The sequence below is a fragment of the Sinocyclocheilus rhinocerous genome, unplaced genomic scaffold (assembly GCF_001515625.1).
Source record: "Sinocyclocheilus rhinocerous isolate Xijiao unplaced genomic scaffold, SAMN03320098_v1.1 scaffold262, whole genome shotgun sequence".
NCBI classification, from domain to species: Eukaryota; Metazoa; Chordata; class Actinopteri; order Cypriniformes; family Cyprinidae; genus Sinocyclocheilus; species Sinocyclocheilus rhinocerous.
In genome coordinates this window covers 844,122-865,509 of record NW_015641038.1, presented here as the reverse complement: position 1 = coordinate 865,509, position 21,388 = coordinate 844,122, and the positions used below count along the sequence as shown (strand labels likewise).

The 21,388-nt window shown below is 36.1% G+C and overlaps 2 protein-coding genes across 6 annotated transcripts in view; both read right to left on the bottom strand.

Moving 5' to 3' along the window:
- Window positions 1-4,409, bottom strand: part of LOC107754277 (nuclear pore complex protein Nup153-like) — a 19,883-nt gene extending 15,474 nt beyond the window's left edge. For 3 of the 4 annotated variants that reach the window (XM_016570668.1, XM_016570670.1, XM_016570671.1), the window contains exon 1: window positions 4,263-4,409. In XM_016570668.1, the coding sequence (XP_016426154.1) occupies window positions 4,263-4,340 (78 nt within the window). In that variant the 5' untranslated portion in view covers window positions 4,341-4,409. The remainder of the gene's footprint in view (window positions 1-4,262) is intronic. The other variant, XM_016570669.1, reaches the window with a different exon arrangement.
- Window positions 4,410-5,657: 1,248 nt separating this feature from the next.
- LOC107754276 (phosphatidylserine synthase 1-like) lies at window positions 5,658-15,641 on the bottom strand. Of its 2 annotated transcripts, none has more exons than XM_016570666.1 (11): window positions 15,245-15,641; window positions 15,034-15,158; window positions 13,873-14,031; window positions 13,121-13,272; window positions 12,776-12,917; window positions 11,458-11,570; window positions 9,889-9,954; window positions 8,306-8,405; window positions 7,667-7,735; window positions 7,307-7,373; window positions 5,658-7,008 (listed from the first exon to the last, which is right to left on the bottom strand). In XM_016570666.1, exons 1-11 carry the CDS (start codon window positions 15,369-15,371, stop codon window positions 6,911-6,913), a joined length of 1,218 nt encoding a protein of 405 aa, XP_016426152.1. In that variant the 5' UTR covers window positions 15,372-15,641; the 3' UTR covers window positions 5,658-6,910. The 2 variants fall into 2 exon arrangements, with proteins under 2 accessions (XP_016426152.1, XP_016426153.1); XM_016570667.1 differs by having other exon boundaries at window positions 5,658-7,005.
- Between the last annotated feature and the right edge of the window lie 5,747 nt (window positions 15,642-21,388).

Sequence of the window (21,388 nt, the reverse complement as noted above, 5' to 3'; positions counted from 1 at the left end):
ACTGTTCACAAAGACCTCATCCTACCCGCTTCCGCAAGATTCTGTCCCGCGCCCGCAGAAATATATCTTATCTGGTCCCGCTCCAACTGATTGGCCATTGCATTCCAGAAATCAACAGTTGAATCTGTGATTGGCTACATTGCGCAACCCTTTAAACACGTGTTATAAATAGAAACTATGCCTAGCTTGTGCATGTCAATCATTTTAATGTTAATATTAGTTGTTCTTTTTGCTTTTGTGCAAAAGATAAATAATTTATGTTTTAGACACTTTATGTTTAGATTATTTCTATTTTGCGGGAGTCCCGCGAATCATTTTTCTCCCGCATCCCGCACACACACGATTCTCTTCCCCTTCCCGCCCGCACTCGCCCATCAAGAGTTGTCCCGCGCCGCACCCTGTTGCGTTGGGTCCCGCGATACTCCCGCGGGAGTGCAGGTCTCTACTTTAAGGATTAGTTCACTACCAGACTAAAATTTTCCTGACAATATACTCACCCACATGTCATCCAAGAAGTTCATGTCTTTCTTCGGTCGAAAAGAAATTAAGGTTTTTGAGGAAAACATTCCAGGATTTCTCCATTCAAAGGACTCTACACGATCCCAGCCGAGGAATAAGGGTCTTGTCTAGCGAAACGATCTGTAATTTTATAAAAAAATTTTAATGTATATACTTTTAACCACAAATGCTTGTCTTGCACTAGCTCTGCGATGTGCGTCTACGACTTCACGTAGGAAAGGTCATGCGTGGTTAATTCTTCGTCTGTGTACTAGGGTTCAAAAAGGTAGGGAAGGGCGAAAAACTCCATCTCATTTTCTAATCCAACATTAAAATCGCCCAACATAGTTTTACTTTTTTAGTAAAGGGCGTTTAACTTTCTTTGCATGTTCACTTTGTAAACACTTGGTTGGTACTTACGCCTACGTCACGTGTGACCTTTCCAATGTGACTACGTAATGCGTGAAGTTGAGCTAGTGTAAGACGACCATTTGTGGTTAAAACGTATATCAAATTTTTTTTTTTTTTAAGTAACAGATCGTTTCGCTAGACAAGACCCTTATTTCTTGGCTGGGATAGTGTTGAGGCCTTTAAAGCTGCATTGAAACGGCAAATTCGGACCTTCAACCCGTCGGTCCCCGCTGAAGTCCAATATATGGAGAAAAATCCTGGAATATTTTCCTCAAAAACCTTGATTTCTTTTCAACTGAAGAAAGAAAGACATGAACAACTTGGATGACATAGCGGTGAGTAAATTATCAGGAATCATTATCAGCCTTCAACTTATCTACTAAGCATGCAGCCAAGTTGCAAGAAAAGACATCCTAAACTTTGATTCATTAGTTGCCATACTGCAGAATCAGTGTGGATCCCCAAGGCTAGAGAGGGTCTGGATTTGAGAGCTTCAGTTGTCGTCTAAAAGGGGCCCTGGGGACCAAATCACTGTGCAAGCACTACAGGCTTATTGTTCTCTAACTGAGCTCCAGGGTTTGGACACAGCAACACCACAGATCAGCTCTTTGGCTGAACACTGTAAGCATGTGACCCTCAGACAGGTGGGAAAGCTAAATAGTCCATTTGGCCTCAGCAGAAGAGCTGGGAGACATTGCGCAATCAAAATGGAAGGCCTTTAATGCTTATAGACACTTGTGATTTAAATATAGGCCAGAGCAAGAGCGTAATTAATCTTCCTGCCTTACTCTGAAATCAAGACTACATAAAGGATAAACAACATGAATATGCTGCATGCACTCGGCATACAAATCCAGCTGTGTTCACGGCTGGGGCCTCATGCATGAGCTCAGGGTTGCAACATAAGTCACTTCCTGTCAACAGTGCACACATGGCGCCACCCAAAGTCAGCAAGGAAAATCAATACTACCAAAAATGTGTGGGAGAGCAGTTTCATAAAGTGTACAGGAAAAACAATGACTTAAAGGGGTCATAGGATGCCCATTTTCCACAAGTTGATATGATTCTTTAGGGTCTTGATGAAAAGTCTGTAACATAGTTTGGTTAAAATTTCTCAATGGTAGTGTAAAAAAACACCTTTTTTACCCTGTCAAAAACAGCTCTTTTCAGAGCATGCAGATTTGTAACATTTTTCTTTAAATGTTAATGAGCTCTGCTGACCTCGCCCCTCGCTCTCAGAGAGACTGTTTACTTTAGTTGCATTCATCGTTAAACTTGCTAATTAGCACATTATTAGGAAAGGCAATTTGCAAAGATTCGTTAAAAAAACCTTACACTCACTTCTTCTGTAGGTGAAGCTGGATCACGAATGATTTGCGCGAACAGACGCATTTGTGTAGATCGGGGGCGCATTCCCTTCAAAAACGAACATAATAGAGATCGGCTCGATTTGAGAAAGGGGAAAACATTTAACCAGATTTAAAAAAAAAAAAACACTGGGTGGATTTTTATCATTTTAGGGTGGGTGTGTACACACACTGCCAACACACATTTCAGTTCAAACAACTTGTAAAAGTGCATGTAGCATTATATGACCCCTTTAAGTTCAACCACACTTTATACTCCACTCTATGACACCATCTAATCTAGTAAACACACCTGCAACCTCAACTATCTCTGCACAGTGTTAAAATGCACATGTGTAACTGACACGACACACTTTGGAAAAGTTGTGATGTGATGATATACTTAACTGAAATGGCTTAGACAGCATTTTTTAATACTATACATGCAGTTTTATTACCTCATTTTAAGTGAGGTGCAGCATAGATTTGCACATAAAAACGCCACAATACAGGAGCATTTAAAATGAAAGGTGAAATGCTTAAAAGAAATGATCAAATACAGCATCTAGAGTATACATTTTCCCTTAAACATTTTAAGATAATTTTTGGAGAAAAAAAGGGCGGTCCAAGTGTGTGCAGTTTATGCAATGCCAGTGGGGGGAAAACTAGGTGCAATGATGCGCATTGAAAATATGTATAGGTAGTGTCAACAGAAAATATGGGCATTTCCATGATTTTTAAGTTGCTAAACATTTCAAATGCAATACAAAAGAACAGAGACTTCCCTGTTCTTTACTAATTCCACTTTCTATGGCATAACAGTTTTAGTCACTACATGAGATCAGAATAGACAAACAACTCTGCCACATTTTGACACCTCAAAAAACATTAGTTTAGAATTAGAGACCAATGTTTTTAACTGCCAATACAAATAATTTATGTATATAATAACCAATATGCAGTACCAGCTTCATTTGTTTTTTTGACAGAAAAACAGTCTAATCTTTAGACTAAAAATAAAAATATATGATTTGACTATTTTAACAAATTATGATTAACCGTTTACCAAATATACAGATCTCAGTAAAAAAAAATACAATATTTCTATTTACATAAGTTCTACTTAATTTCCCTAAAACACACAGGTCTTATCACGCAAAAAGATATCAATATTGCTAAAGTTATTAGCCAAATATAGGCTAGCTTATGATTTAAGTTAAGTAAAGGACTAATTAAAATGTCTGTACATAGAACATGGAATGACATTAATCCATTAACGTGCGTTAGTCATTGCACTATTTCTCTTTTCATAACGCAGCATGTGAGTTCCAGCTAACGTACAGTTCGCTCTGAAAACACGCCACGACACGCACTCATCCCGCCTTTCTTCATGATGACAAACCTAGTGCGTTAATTACCTGTGCTTTCCGAATTTATGCAAAACATGTACCAGACTCGCCAGTCATATCCAATTGATCTTCAACCAAGTTTAAGACTTAGACATGAAATATTATTAAAGAAAACATTGCCAAACGTGCTGTGAAGCTCAGGTTACCCACATGTGGACCCTCTGAGCGGCGCAAAAGATGGGAGACGTGAGCTTCGGAGTATAAAGAGCATTTTATCCAGAGGGTTATTTATATTCAAATATAAGTATTCTTGTATGACGCCGGTACGAGCCGCAGCTAACGGCTAACGGGTTGTGTTTTCAAACGCGTTCACGCGATTGTCTTAAATTATTTAAAAACATTAAAATTCCACCTCTCTGACGCCATATTTTGAGCATTTTCCTCACTTAACGGCTACGTCTCTTCAGTCAAATGAGTTAGCGGTATTGCGGTGACAAGTGTTGAGACCGTGTGCTGGAAGAACGTGAACAGGCCTGAAACAGGCCTCAAAACGTCTCCCGCTTTACAAATACAAAACCCGCTGGCAAAACACCGGTGCGCTTTAAGCTAAGAACCGCTAAAATCCTTGCCGTGGCGACTAGGGTTTCGTTTTATTTACCTGTTTGCCTTTGGCATAAGGTTTTGAAGCGATGTGGTATCTTCTTGATCTGATTTTCCCTCCTCCTGTCGCCGCCATGGCTAACTAGATTGCGTCTGCTCAGTAGCGCTTCGCCGGATAGAGCTCCGCTGTCACAGCGCAGCCCTCCAATATACCATCAGCCACTTCGGCGTTGGGGTTTATGGGAAATGTAATTCGGACAGACACGTGCGTTCGGGGCTGACGTCAGTTTGTAGGCCAACCGGCCGTGGAATTCAGATCGGTGGTTATGAGTGAAATAAGGCCTGTGGCAAACATTACGTCAAGAGAATTTAATGTTGTGTTCTAGAAGATAAACTACACAGTCAGTAGCTCAAACATGAATTCTGAATTTAATCACAGACCATATTTTACTCATAATAACATAATAATAGTAACATTAATTACACTTACTTCTTTAATGGCATGTTGGATAAATTATAAAGGAGGGAGATATTTGTTCTGAAATGTATAGGCCTATATCAAAACTTTATATCAGATTCATGATCGTAACCAATAATTCATTAAAGCAGCACTATGTAACCTTTTCTGTGTTCAAAATTAGCAAAATGTATATAATGAGCGAGTACATCATGAATTCATCTTCCAAACCGCGTTTTTGTCTTATTCCGAATCACTACGGTACACTTATAATAAGTACTTATATTTGGACTATTGTAGCCTGGTCGGGTCGTCACCGCTGCGGAGTAACACATACCTGTGTGAATCGCCATAGACATAAACTTAAGAGAAGTAGCTCCGGTTGGAATGTTCTTCCGCGGGATGTGTGCAGTTCTTTTTATTAACCGCTAGAGCGCCAAAAGTTACATAGTGCTGCTTTAAATATTTAGTGAACCAGACTCCACGTGCTCCTGGTTCAACATCCTTTTTTGTCCTGGAATAACCAATCAGATTTAAATACTGATTGTACTTTTTCTAGACGTTTACAGTAAGGTAAACAAACCAATATCACTGCAAAGTTCGTAAAAAAAAAAACATTTACAGGTATAAATTCCCCCCCCATAGAAACACAAACAATTATACTACAATTACTAAGAACCAAAGAGACTTCAGTTCAGTATTTTATTTGAAATATTTACTCAATGATAGTATTTGTGTTAAGAAAGTGAAAATAACATCCCCTTGAGGGGTTTCACATCTGTGGAAAGTTTAACCATTCATTCATAAATCTCAAAACAAAATGGTCACACCTCATTTCTCCTGATTATCATATTAAAGGTCTGAAAAAATTAGATATGAGAACACTGCTGTGGCGGATTCAAGTTTGACATCACATTTTATGCAGACTCTTTGGTCACCTTCCAAACTGCAGATGCATACAAAATTCATGATTAGAAATCTTAACGGTTATTTTAGGTTTTGATGTTTTTCCAGGGGAAAATATTAGATTCTGTATAACTATCAGCTTGGGTATTGCTCAACAATTTGGTCCATGAAAGCAGAATGTAAAAAAAATAAATAAAGAAAAAGAAAAAAGTGATAGTACCTTAATATAAGCATGCATAGGCTACCATTTAGTATTAATAAACCATGGAAAAAAAACATTCCTGCCTACAAAAACAGCACAAAATCCTAAATGTAGGTTTTGCAAAAATTACAGCTATTTCAAAAAACTGCATATAGAAATGCATCGTCATTTAAAGGCCTCACACAGAAAACATTATGGGACTAAAATCATGTATGCACATGCCCACATACTCACACAGGTATAAATCTTATCACAAAAGTTAACATACAAAGCAATAACTATAAAAGTATAGGAAAAAAATGACACCACATGTTGACACAACATTATGTCATTATTTCTAAACAACCTTTACATTTTGCCAAAAAAGCTGAATCATATTACATTTAAGTAAATCCACAGCTCTTAATGCAAAAGGTCACGACCTGCCTCTCCTTCAACCACCCTGCAGTATTCATTTAAAAGAGCAAATATAAGAAGACTGAAAAACTGTAAATGTTGTGATAATGGAACAGCTGTGCCAAGATCATACTACATTAAAACAAGTGCTTAAAGGATTTTCAAAAAAGGAGAGCTCGCTTTTAAGCTCACAATGAAATGATGCATAACATTTCTTACCCTGATCAATGCATAGGTATGCGTCAACAAAACATTCACTGATTAAAGGGCAAGTGGAGAAAAATGTGCAACATTTAAGACAGGGCTTGGTCTGCATTAACAATACTGGTAATAAGAAATAATCAGAGCTGAATAACGCTCCCATCATGTTTTACAGAAAGCCTGGCAGCATTGAGCTCATTTCATTAGGAGGGCCATCACAAACATTCACTGGCTCAGACGCTTCTGACATTCCTAAATATGAAAGTCACATCAGTGCCACTGGAAAGTGTGCATTGTGTCATTTCCCGTAATCCTGGCATACCACAAATCATTGTTTCCTTCCAAGTGCTATGAAAATAAAAACTAGTGTATATAGTAAAGACAGAGGCTTGTGGTTTGGAATGTGTCCTCTGTTTATAGAACCGCTTCTTGTGTATTCACACTATAACACAGCTAACCGCTTAAACTCTCTTCAACCGCTTATGACATATTCTTTCTTTCACCCCTTGTGGTCCATTGAGAGATCATCAGTCTCTAGCTGTGGTCACTTCTTGCCGCTTGTTCCATTGATTGTTTTGTTTTTTCCAGAGCCTCCTTTTCTTCTCCGTGATGAAGTGGAATTACTACTGGAGTTCTTCTCTGCTAATAGTAGTAATTATGTAATAATATATACGTTTTGGTGTTAAATTCAGATTTAAAACCAGATTAAATTATATATTCGAGGGGTAAATAAATCTCAAATGTTCTTTATATGGTCTTAATATCATAGTACAATTATTTTATTTTAATTTTAATCTATAGGGTAGAAAATGTAAATACTGAAAGGAAATTCCCTGTCATAAATCTGAGCGTAGTGTGAAAAATCTCCTTAAAACATTCAACTTCTAGATGTTTAATGTCATTTGAGAAACCCTCTAAAACAAATCAGATTGTATGTTACCTTTGGCAGTTTCAAGAATGTGGTCATACGTGTCAATAAGGGTGCTGTCGTCACAGTCTGCAATGTTCTGTCAATGTTAAGAGATTTATCAGTGTATCAATATTTGATATGCAAGTACAGCACAAACCAGGATAAAACAACAAAGACTCACACCTGAGCAAATTATTAACACCTCATTGTGACTTTCTCTGTGCTCTCTGCTCGGGATGATTCTAATGTAAATGCTGTCAGGTTGTGAATGACCAGTGGACAGCACTAGATGTATATTCTTGTTGAAGAATCCACAGTATTTAATTAAGGATCTTAGTATCTCTCAGTATATCAAGTTATTGTAACAGATGAATAAATACGGTCCTTTACCTTCAGTCTCTTCCCATAATTCTGCTCATACCAAATCATTCCATACAGACAGAGAAAAGTAATGAAAGCCTGGAAGGTGGCAAGAGAAAGAGAGAGAACGTGTGCATGAGACTTCACCACACATACAGTGGGATTCAAAATTCTGAAAATGAATTTCAGAATGTCTTAGTATTTGGTTTATGTCGCTTGCACATGATCCAGTAATTTGCTTTTTTTTATTAGTGAAGGACTAAATAATGAAGAATTGTAAATGCCATACAACATTTCTGTACTATTTTCAATTAGACTTTGAATGTGGTTTCAGACTTTTGGATCCCACTGTATTTAGTTTAAAGAAACACACAGGGTCCAATCTGTAAACATTCAGTGTAAACTACAGATGTATAAACGAACATAATAAACTGTTGCATCATAGTCACAGTACAGCAACATAACCGATATTTGTTAAGGTTTCACTATCTGTTAAGGAAAAGAGTAAACATCTCTAAAATGTCTCTTTAAAATTCATTTTAAAAGATAATAATATACAAATATAAATAGATAAATACTTATGTATAAATTAATATAAATATATAACAATAGTAATACTACTTTTAAACAATATTTATAAATAAAGGAAATTTCAACCAAAACACTCACCAAACACAAAAGCCAAAGGACAACATAAGGAACCTGTGTTTTAGAGAACAAGTCTTGTCCAAATTTGATACAAGCCAGAGCTTCCAGGAAAGCAATGGCCCTAAAAGGAAGAACAGAAACACACTCATAAATGCAACACCCCAGAAAGTATTAGGACACTTAAACCACACTTAAAATGTCTTTTTGTTTGTTTGTTTATATAAATAAGCCAACAAACTTTCAAGCAAAAGCTTTCACAATTTTTGAAAAGAAATATTTAAATGCCAGAACAACATAAATGCTGTTGAAAATTATGATAAATAATTTGATATTTATGTCTGATATTTAGTTATCTGTAGTATGATGTAGTATAAATAAATAAATAAATACATTTTTAAGTAGAATATTTTGAAGAATGTTTAAAAGTCAATGGGGTCCAAAAACAGTGGGCCTCATTCATTTTATTGTGTAGCATAAAAACACAGAATTCAAAATACTACCTGTTCTTGTTCCACAGAATAAAGTCACATGTGATTGGAAAAACATGAGGGTGAGTAAATGACAGAAGTTTAATTTTTAGTTAAACTATCCCTTTAAGTGTTCAACAACAGTATCAAATACTTTCAGGTTTTATGAAACCATGTAAATAAACCCTCTTTCAATATAAAAAATAAATAAATAAACATAACTTTTTGTGTTTAATGCATAATGGTACATCTCTATGAGCATTTTAGACTTGTAGCACTTGCAAACACAAAAGTGAGGTTTCTTAACTCTAGTCACCAGACTATGTAGGAATAATCTGGCAGACCTGGAGCTTAAAGCCAAGAGAAAATACCTCCATTGTTTGGAATCGAATGGAAAAAGTGAGATTGTCTGGTAAACAGGACACAAATCCCCTGACTCTAACAAAATCAGCTGTGGCGAGATGGAACTAAACCTATGCATTATATGGCTCTGTATCTATACCACTGTAAGAACTGTTTTTCTGGATTTCAAAAATAAGTTCAAAATTAAACAGACAGAATAATTTCATGACACGGTCTTTATGTAGAAGGGATAGTTCACCCAAAAATTTAAACTCTGTCATGTCTCTCAGAACCTGTGTGATTTTATTTATACTCTGGAACACAAAAGAAAATATTTTAAACTGTTTTTGTTTACTCACTGAAGTCAGTGGGGTCCAAAACAACACTGGACCCCACTGACTTTCATTGTCAATGTAAACTGCTCAAAATGTGCTCCACAAATGTGTTCCTTTATGTTTCACACAATTCATACAGGTTTGGAAAGATTTGGAAATTTTAGTGGGGTCCAAAACAACACTGGACCCCACTGACTTTCATTGTCAATGTAAACTGCTCAAAATGTGCTCCACAAATTCAATACACAATTCATACAGGTTTGGAAAGATTTGGAAATTTTGACAGAAGTTTCATTTTTGATGAACTATCCCTATAAGTCATCATCTGTTGCTGATTATAAGACCCAAAACATCCAAACTGTAAAAAAACACTGGCTAAACTATTAATATGATTTTTAAAAATCCTTATTTTGACAGATATTACATAGAACGGTTGCATTAGATAAAGAAACGTACTTACCCAAACACCCAACACTGTGTTCCAACTCTTTTGCACTGGGTGTCTGTTAGATATGCGTAGTATTGCCTAAATGCAAACGATAAATAATAGGAGTCATTCAACACCTCTGGCATCAAACAGTACAATGGGTGTATAAACATCTGCCAAACTTCATTATCCAAAATGAATGCATTTATTTAGAATGATTATATGGCTGGAAAAACGGCATTTCTGTGTGGATGTTTATGGATCATCGGATCACACTCCACAATAAATAAATAATTTCAATAAATAAAATAACTGGCTTCTGAAGACATGGCATTCTCATGTTTCTCATTTCTGGTGGATCTCATGTCCTGCCTTTCCAGGAAAAGGTTTTGCTTTAGTACATCAGATTTTGAAGAGATAAAGATCCTGGGCCCGGTTGCATGAAAGCCCTCAAGCTATCCCTTAGTTATAAGGTTAAGGGAACCCTTAGTGAAATTTGGGTTGCAAGAAAAATCCTAAGGGTCAACTTAAGGAACCTTAAGGCTGTCATTAAGTATTCCCCTTAATTATCGAAGTGTTCCCTTAAGCGTTGCTACAAAGTCCTTAGTAACCATTTCACCTTAATAAATTTAAGGGACCAAAACAGCTCCCTCAAGTCATCTTAAACTCAGTATCTACAGGATTTTTAAACTCAAATGTAAGTCTTAAGATATTTTTTAAGACCTCCACAAATAAAATATCATATGAGCACAGTAGGACAATGACTATGGTAACAAATTAAACTGTAAAATGACTGTAAAAAGCATGACTTACAAGTTTTCACAAAACAAAAAGTTTTATATAATTTTTTAAGAAAATGGATGAGTTGTATCAATTATTATATTAATTTAAACAATTATTATGAATCAATTATTGCATTAATTAAATAACAATATAAATGTAATGTATGTCTTAATTGTTTAGATTTTTATAATGCATTATCTTCTTGTCAATCCACCTGTTCACATTTACAACCCTGCGTGTTTGCAGCGCCAATTTTCACATTTGGTAAATTTTTCATCATTAGTCAGCAGGAGGCGATTTAACTGCAGAAACAAAGCGGTTTCATTGGTAACGACTGTACACAAAGCTGCGCAGAAACGGACAGCGCTCGTTTATTTAATGTTTGTTCGTGTTTTAGTAGGTTAGGTTTGTATTTCTTTATGTTCTGTTTATTGTCATAGATATATACATATCTATGTTTATTGTGAGATGTGGTAACTATAGTAACCGCAGCACCCATTGCCGTATGTGGTCAGAAACTACCGTGAAACGCTTAGTATAAACACTTAGGTAAGGGTGACAGTTAAGACGTTTGTTGCAACGCTCCTAAAGAAATCCCTTACCTCAGGGAATTTTTTCCCCTCAGGGATACTCCTAAGTCAAATTACTTAAGGACTTTCATGCAACCGGGCCCTGATCTCTATAGTAGCAAAACAAGGCCAGAGCAAAAATAAAGTGAAATGTCTTAATATTGTTTGGTCGGGTGAGATGTGCCACTACAAAGAAAGGTTAATTTCAAGGGATTACGCTGGAACACGGAAGAGGGTAATTGGACAGTACCGCACTGCGGGGGCAGTGATGATCCCAATGAAGAGGATCCGGCACCAGCTGAGAGGATGAGAGGCCTGGAATACGAAGATATGCTTCAGGAAAAACGTGTTCAATTCTGTGAGCTGTTTGGAGAGCAAAGAAACAGGACAAAAATGAGTGAAAACCCAAAGAACCACAAAGATACATGAAGTCTAAATCTGTGGTCTGCTACTGTTTGTTCAAGCCCATCTGAATGTATTGACCAATTTCATATTTCTTGCTCTGTTTTTCAATTAAACAGAAGATTTTTTTTAGGTCAAAGGGCACATTAGGTGTATAACTGATGCTTTATCTACACTAGTGTTCAAAAGTTTGGGGTCATTAAGATTTTTTTTTTAAGAAATTAATAGTTTTATTTAGAAAGGACACATTACATTGATCATTGAACATTGATTAAAAGGGACAGTATAGACATTTACATTGTTACAAAAGATTTCCATTTCAAATAAATATTGTTCTTTTTCTTTTAAACTTTCTATTCATCAAATAATCCTGAAAAAATGGTATCATGGTTTCCGCAAAGGTATGAATCATGTTTTCAACAATGATAATAATAAGAAATGTTTTTTGAGCAGCAAATCAACATAGAATGATTTCTGAAGGATTATGTGACACTGAAGACTGGAGTAAAAGCTGCAGGAAATTTAGCTTTGCCATCACAGGAATACATTATATATTAAAATATATTGAAATGGCACACCACAGCTCCAAAAGTAGAAAATTATTTAATTATGTTCTCGCCACAGGTGACGTTTCGAGCCTAAAAGCTCTTCATCAGACCTGATGAAGACCAGATCGTCTGATGAAGAGCTTTTAGGCTCGAAACATCAGCTGTGGTGAGAACATAATTAAATACTTTACTACTTTTGGAGCTGTGGTGTGCCAACTTTGATTTTCCTGTTTGAACATTTTTGTGGTTGAGCACCTGCATTGAGCTTTTGGCCGGTTGGATGTGCGCACTTTGATTGGAATCTTTATATGCAGTTTTGTCGCCATAAGCTGGCTAAACAAGTATTTTCTGTCAAGCTAGATTATTAAGGTTCTCATTAAAAGTACATAATGTAATCATAATGAAATCTTAATTATCATCAACACTCATTTTTTCACTGTGACTATAATTTAAATGCAGCCAACTTGGAAAGTCATGGCTAAAGTAAAGTTTCGCACTGTTGGTTCAGTTCATACGTGACATACTAAACCTGAATGTAGCATAAACTAAAAATCTTTCCATACTACTCATGTTTTAGATCACAATCACCATCAAGTACATTTCTGTAGCATCACACACCTGCCATATTATCATGAAGAGGTAGATTCCAGCCACCCTCTGAAAAGAGGATTTGGGGTCAAACCAGCGCACATACGTCCAGCTGGCCGGAGTGAACTGCAAAACAGCCCGTTTCAGCTTGCCTGTGGTTGTGTGGATATCCCTGAACACATACAAAACACACAAACGACCCATTTACAATAATCCTAGACACATGAACATCCTTGTACACTACCTCAGTGACCTAAAAACCCTGGATCAGATGATTCAACAAGAATGTAGCGCAAAACAGGTTTGGAGTTAACACAGATAACTAATGTTGGCTTCATGGGGAACAGCCACAGATTAATCGTAAAAAGAGCTTACTTGATACTGGCCCAGTGGTAGGTACGCATCTCTAAAAAGTGACACATAGTCATGCCAAGCCAAATGCCCCCTCCATTGCACAACAGGATGTCAAGAATGACTTGATCCCACCAGCACTCTGCAAAGTTTGGCAGGAGGTGCATGAAGAACAACTGAATGAGGAAGAAAGAGAGAGTAGAGAGAAATATAAAGCAATAAGCGGTGGTATGCACTATATAACAATCCAGGCGGTTTCCACTGCTCAGTACTGCTCAAGGCAGTATTGTGAATTAGTGATAATCTCAGCAAATGCATCTGGCATCAGCTCATATAATGGTATCAACAGTAATAATAATAATAATAGGCATGCCTCAAACAATAAAACTGTCACTCATAAAAATTATACTCAATAGGATACTATAAGGGTTTACCTCAAACTGTGATTTTATATTTTATTTGCTTAGTCAAAGAACACTTAGTCATATTTCCTTTACATTAATTTTACAGGTTAAGTATGGAGTTATGAGGAAGTTGCATAATCAGTACTATTGCATCAGCAGCTACTTACTTTCAAAGGTATTCGATTGGGAAAGACATCCACCCACACATGGTGTCAAATCATAAATCATATCCAACAAACATTTACAGTATATATAAAGCTTTAAACTGTTTTTACTGTTTTGTTTTTTTATCAAACCAGCAGCTTTAGTGAGCATAAGAGACTTCTTACAAAAAACATAAAAAAGCCGGCCCCAACCGTTAAAATGCATTACCTCTGTGAGCTCCCATGTGATGCTGATGGTCCAGCAGAGTCCGTAGCTGCGGATGAGTAGAGCTTTCATTGCCCAGCCCCAGAAATGACCAAAGGCAAAAATGTCAAAATGACTCAGGATGCGTTCCCATGTAATCACGTGGCAGTTTATTGCATACTCCTGTAAAATTAGGAATAAAATAAATAAATAAAACAAATACAACATTTAAAAAAACTATTAAATAGAAAAATTTATAAATAAATACTGTAAAATTGTATGGGAAAACTTCAGAATTATTTACACTAAAGAACATGTTATTTGCTTTACAACATATAAGGGCTGTATTAGCCTCTTTTTTTGTTCAAGAAACAATTTTACAAATTTTACAAATGAGTAAAAACAAAAACTGACACAAATTAGGGCACAGTGCGAATTAGATACAGTGAGCGACATGGAGCCTGATGTCAATGGACAGAGATTCAAATAATCCTATTGGCTGAATGTCCGCAGTCAGGCCGTCCTCTGAGCTACATAGAAACCTCTTACAGAAAGCTGGCATTATCTCTTTACAGTAATTAATCATAATTCACTGGATTAAAAAAAACACACACACACTGAAGGGAGGGTTTCAAACTCCACAGCTCAGACATAATCTATGTGCTGCACTAGTCTGCTGTGACCACGACTATACGGCTATAGACAAAGATGACATTATACAGGAAATCACAGATTGTATAAAAATGAATGCACTCCTTCATTTTTATTTATTTATTTTATTTTAACTTGCCTAAATTAAATGTTCAATAATTATGCATCAGCAACAGTCTCCGTTTATACTGGTTTGTAAACGAAGTAATTAAAAAAAAAAAAATTGTGGGACTCTAATGAAAGCCAAGGATCCATGGTGGAAAATATTACCGGACTAACTAACAAGATCAAAGATTGCAGAAAACGTAGGATAGACCAGTTGAGAAGCGAGAAAAGCTTAGGTGTTCACAGCTCAATGTGAATAAATAATGACTTGAGTTGCCAGTACATATTTATTATCGTTTATTTAGAAACACAAAATGCCGGCCTACAGCAACAAAGAGTATAAGATGTGATGGTTTTATTGATGACAAAAAACTTTATAGCCTCTCACACAAGGATGAATTTAGTTTTTTTGGATATCATATCACTCACCATGATATCTGCTTCTCGTGTGGCGTACCGTAGATTGGGGTCCAGCCAATACAACAGCACCTTCACCTGATCCCAGTTCAGGAAGATGAGGAGCACCAGGAAGAGGAAGTAAAGGACACTGAGACCTGAAAAGTGCCAATAGATCAATGCATTGGAGGTTGAGTCAACATAGCCGCTGATACACAAGAAGAGCCTGTTAACAGTCACTCACCAAAAACCATGCGCCATATAGCGGGATGTGGTCTTGTGAAAGGACCTAAAAGATTTTTTTTAATACAATGAAAAAAAAAAAATTTAGTAGGGATATAAAAATTGTTAAATGGATAGTTCATTTTCATGTCATTCCTATTTGTGTGATTTACTTAGAGAGGTTTAGCCAAATGCCTTTATTGTATGGAAAAGAGTAGCTTGGAAATTCTGCTACAAATATTTACTTTTGTGTTCCGTGGAAGAAAAGACATGAGGGTGAGTAAATAATGACAGAATTTTCCTGCAATGAAAGCATTCTGCGAAAGTCAATTTGCATCCAGTTAATGTATTTTCTACTGAGAATAGGGCTGGACGATACGGCCAAAATTTATCACGGTATATTTCTTAATTTCGGTCGATACGATATAATTCCGATATCGATATGAACACTATTTATCTGAAATAGAAATCTTTCGTAACATTATAAATATGCTGATCTTTGGATCTTTCTATTCATCAAAGAATCCTGAAAAAAAAAAATGTACTCAACTGTTTTAAAAACTGATAATCAACAAATCAGCATATTAGAATGATTTCTGAAGGGTGACACTGAAGACTGGAGTAATGATGATCTAAACTCAGCTTTACCATCATAGGAATAAATTACATTAAAATATATCAACATATATTTACTTTAGACCGGTAGTGTAGGCTGATTATTCTTATAGATTGAAACAAATGTGCATCAGCCAGAAATAAAGGGTATGAAAAGTGCTCGCTGCAGAAAACAACAAAATTGAACAACAACAAAAACTGGAAATGTTCTTCATGTGGAAGTCATGATACATTTTCCCCAGGATTCTTTGATGAATAGAAAGTTCAAAAGAACAGCATTTACTTGAAATAGAAATCTTTTGTAACATTAATTTATAAATGTCTGTACTGTGACTTTTGATCAATTTAATGCATCCTTGCTGAATGAAAGTATTCATTTCTTACTAACCCCAAACTTTTTTATGTACAGTTTATCATATAAACTACTTTTATATGCAATCAGTTATTAGAATAATCTATATCTAATATATTATTTTAAACACTCAGTCAGTATGTTCTTTTAAACACTCAGTTGCAATTATGTACCTTCCAATGAAGGTAAATGGCTGTCCACAAGGTGGCGCTACTTGCTTTCTGTCTTGGGAACAGTGGAAATCTGAGATGGCTCTCTGCTGGTTTCTTTGCATGTTATCTCTTTGTAATTATGATGGTGTAACTGTCTTAAGTAACTAGGCCTCTTGCAATTTGCTAATTATATAAAACTAGATACCTTTAAAAACATGTCATCTGTTGAGTGAGTGTGTGTGTGTGTGTGAGAGAGAGAGAGAGAGAGAGTGTGTGTGTGTTTGTACTTGTGTGTGTGCTGTTACAGCTGCCAGTGATTTGTCTGCCTGCACTGACATTCCGACAGGTCCCACCTGTTATGCACCCTCTATCAAAGCAGTAATGCCTCACTATTCAAACTGGCTCTTGTCAGACAGGCTTTTATGATACCATATGAAAATTAGCATCACAGACTCAAACACTAAAACATATGTGCCGCACAACTAGATTTCACCTGACTTTATCCAAATAAACGAAGCATACGGTTATAGAATTTTCAACCCTAACCTTTTACGACTTGTATGTGTGTGTGGCTTTCAAAGCCGTTCAGCTGTCCGCTAGAACCAATGACCTCTGAAGGCCATAAATGTGTGTTTGTGTGAGTGAGTGACTGTGTTTGACAGGTGGATTGTGTTGAGGGCTCTCCAAAATCTCTCTGTAGTCTCTTGTTCTTTTTGTTTGCCCTACAAAATCAGCATTAGGTCTATTATAAACTATTCCGTCAGTGTAACCCCAACTTGAAAAGGAGAAGAACTAACAAGACAGGTTATATCCATTAACTTTATGGAATATTCTGGGTTCAAGAGTAAGGGTTCAAGTTAAGCTAAATCAACAGTACTTTTCGGTGTAAAAAAGAAAGTTTAATGGCATTTAAAATGGAATTGAATCAATAGAATAGTATGTGTGTTAACCAGGGTTATTATAGTAAACTAAAACTAAAACTATTAAAAACATGTTCATTACTTAAAATAATTGATCTGAAATAAAATAAAATATAAAAAACTTAAACTTATTTTATTTCAGCTAGTTTCCAAGGCAACATTTCTCATTTTCATTTAGTTTAACTTGATGTACTAAAATAACTAAACTAAAACTGAAATATTAATAAAACCTATATAACCTATACCTATAAACCTACTAATAAACATGACAAAATTACTGAAACTTTGAAAGCAGAAAATAAAAATAAAATCTAATTCAAAGTATCAACAAAAACTATTAAAAAAAACAAAAAAACACTGGTGTTAACAGTGGAAAAACACGTTAGAATTTCCTGTGTAAAGTTATATCCAATTTTACAACTTCGTTGCCATGACAACATAACACCTAAAACACTTAAACAACTGTAAAAATGACAATACCAATTTTACCAAGTTCAAAGTTTTAACATAAAAATGAATGTAAGTTATAAAATTATGAGCTTCACATTTCTGCTTTTAAATCCTTAAAATTGGCCCCTTTGACTTCCATTGTAAATACCTTGCAGAACCTTTGGTTTTTGCTTTTTTTAAAGAAAGAAAGGGATGAGTCAAAATTGTTTTGGTGGTAATCAACATTATCTCACAAATGCTGTCAATTGAGCTTTGTCGATTGAACCCAGAACATTCCTTTCGATGGAAAGTTTATGAAATTGATTGCCAATCAAGTTATGCAGTGGGTGCCCATAAAACTGTACAGGAAAAAAGATCAAGTCAATGTCTTGTAGGTAAATGTAGACAAGCTCCTGAAAGAAGATAGGCCTCCTTTTGTAACTGTGCTGAAACACTAAGCCATCTCCCTCGCAGCGCCTCCACTCGCAGCTTAATGAGCGTGTGGCCCGGCATGAATAAATTAGTTGACTCATGGATGCTCTCCATCGAGTTCCTACCTGACCATTTTTTTTTATATAAAGCCTCAGTTATCCATCCACGGACGTCAGGATCTCCACATGACTTGGTGGGTCACACCACACAGGCTAGTTCTCGGGTTGCAAGCTTCCACAAAAACTCCATCACCCAAGTGCTTTGGACGTTGTATGGTCTAAATGAAAAGGCTATTTAATAATTTACCTGGTGACATATCACGTTCCTCCCAATTATATGGAGACCTAGAAAATAGTCTGTTCTTTTTGTCCTAAAGGAGATCGGGATGGTCTGACATCAGCAGTTGTAATTGTCGGTGATTGTTGTAAAGATGCGCCTTTCACATGTCAAAGAAACGTTAGAATGCTATACTATACTTTTAATTAATTATTAACTGATTTTAATTTGATGTTGCAATAAATCGCAGCCGTGTCCTGAAGTATGAAGTAGAGCCATCTGCATATTTCTACAAATTCTTGCAGAACCTTTGGTTTTTGCTTGTTTTAAAGAAAGAAAGGGATGAGTCAAAATTGTTTTGGTGGTAATCAACATTATCTCACAAATGCTGTCAATTGAGCTTTGTCGATTGAACCCAGAACATTCCTTTCGATGGAAAGTTTATGAAATTGATTGCCAATCAAGTTATGCAGTGGGTGCCCATAAAACTGTACAGGAAAAAAGATCAAGTCAATGTCTTGTAGGTAAATGTAGACAAGCTCCTGAAAGAAGATAGGCCTCCTTTTGTAACTGTGCTGAAACACAAAGCCATCTCCCTCACTGCGCCTCCACTCGCAGCTTAATGAGCTTGTGGCCCGGCATGAATAAATTAGTTGATTCATGGATGCTCTCGATCGAGTTCCTACCTGACATTTTTTATATAAAGCCTCAATTATCCATCCACGGGCGTCAGGATCTCCACATGGCTTGGCGGGTCACACCACACAGGCTAGTTCTCGGGTTGCAAGCTTCCACAAAAACTCCATCACCCAAGTGCTTTGGACGTTGTATGGTCTAAATGAAAAGGCTATTTAATAATTTACCTGGTGACATATCACGTTCCTCCCAATTATATGGAGACCTAGAAAATAGTCTGTTCTTTTTGTCCTAAAGGAGATCGGGATGGTCTGACATCAGCAGTTGTAATTGTCGGTGATTGTTGTAAAGATGCGCCTTTCACATGTCAAAGAAACGTTAGAATGCTATACTATACTTTTAATTAATTATTAACTGATTTTAATTTGATGTTGCAATAAATAGCAGCCGTGTCCTGAAGTATGAAGTAGAGACATCTGCATATTTCTACAAATTCATGTTACAAAAATGCTAAAAATTTATTAAAGACGGTGAAATAATTCTAATCAAATGGTGACCACTGAACAAAATAAATAGAAAAATATAACAAAAAAAATATATATATATTATATTTATTAAAATGTTAATAAAAAATGTTCAAATTTCCATAATATGGAAAAAAAAGTGTAAAAAGAAATGAAAGGTGTTGACTACACAAAATGAGTGCTTTTATGCTGCAGATATTCATTGAGGGATGCAGATAACATGTCCAGACACTCACTCTGTTTTTAGTTTCAATGAGAGAGAGCATTTGAAACGCGTCCATTCTCCAGCACATCTGTGTATGCTCCTCTGTTTTTGAGTCCTCACCTGAAGAACTCTTTTAACTCCATCACCCAAGTGCTTTGGACGTTGTATGGTCTAAATGAAAAGGCTATTTAATAATTTACCTGGTGACATATCACGTTCCTCCCAATTATATGGAGACCTAGCAAATAGTCTGTTCTTTTTGTCCTAAAGGAGATCAGGATGGTCTGACATCAGCAGTTGTAATTGTCGGTGATTGTTGTAAAGATGTGCCTTTCACATGTCAAAGAAACGTTAGAATGCTATACTATACTTTTAATTAATTATTAACTGATTTTAATTTGATGTTGCAATAAATAACAGCCGTGTCCTGAAGTATGAAGTAGAGACATCTGCATATTTCTACAAATTCATGTTACAAAAATGCTAAAAATGTATTAAAGACGGTGAAATAATTCTAATCAAATGGTGACCAATGAACAAAATAAATAGAAAAATATAACAAAAAAAATATATATATATATTTATTAAAATGTTAATCAAAAATGTTCAATTTTGTTAGCAGCATTTTGCAACATTTTAAATATTTTGAATTTCTAAATTCATGAAATCTCGATAGATTCCATGGGCCATACTGAGTTTGTGATTCAGCCATATTTTCTATTTGCCATTTTGCCATAAAAAGATATATGTTAAAATGCTATATTTATATCAAGCTGACGCTTGATTAGTGTCATCAACACTATGTCCTGAAGGGGCCAAAAGAGGATAAAATAAGTTTTAAATCCTAAATAAATTATATATTTTTTTATATTTTTTAAGAATAAATAAAAACAATTGACAAAAATGCTACAAATTACATTTTTTCAAAATTTGTCAAACTTGTTCTTTTCTTATGCATTGGGTCATATGGAGTTAACCCAATTTGTGTCAGCCATATAGCTTGTCTGCCTTTTTGAATTTAGCAATTAAGTTTATTTGTAACAGATCTGCGCTGTCATGTTTTGTTTTTGCCTGAAGCCATATTTTTGTTCGATTTCAAACTGCCAGTGTTTCCTGCTGGGGGGTGGGTGGGACATCTTAAACCAGCATAATCTGGTTTAACCCAGCACAGTTTGCTGGTCTTCCAGCAGGGTCTGTAGGCTGGTTTTATAGGGATCTCAGGCAGTATTCGGCTGGCCTTCTAGAGTTTTAGAGCATTTTTTCAGCTGGTCTGGCTGGGAGACCAGCTTGCCTACCAGCTTGGCAAGGCTGGGAGACCAGTTAAAACTATAAAATCACATGGTTGGTTTAATCTGTTTTTTATGAGCAAGCTTACTGTTAGAAAAGTGTGGCGTTTGGAGTATTTTTTTCCTATCATACACAAATTGACATGCATTTACTAAAACAACAACTGTATGAAATGTCTACAGTTCTTGAACAAAGGCACACAGATGCCCGTTGTGCGCCGTCCAGCTGTTGTTCAGCGCGTGTAGTGGGCGTGGGGTCAAGCGTGCTCGTACCTCCCTCAGAGTGATCTGGGTGTGGTTTAACCGGGTGCTTTTAGGAATGGGTAACACGCACTTTTT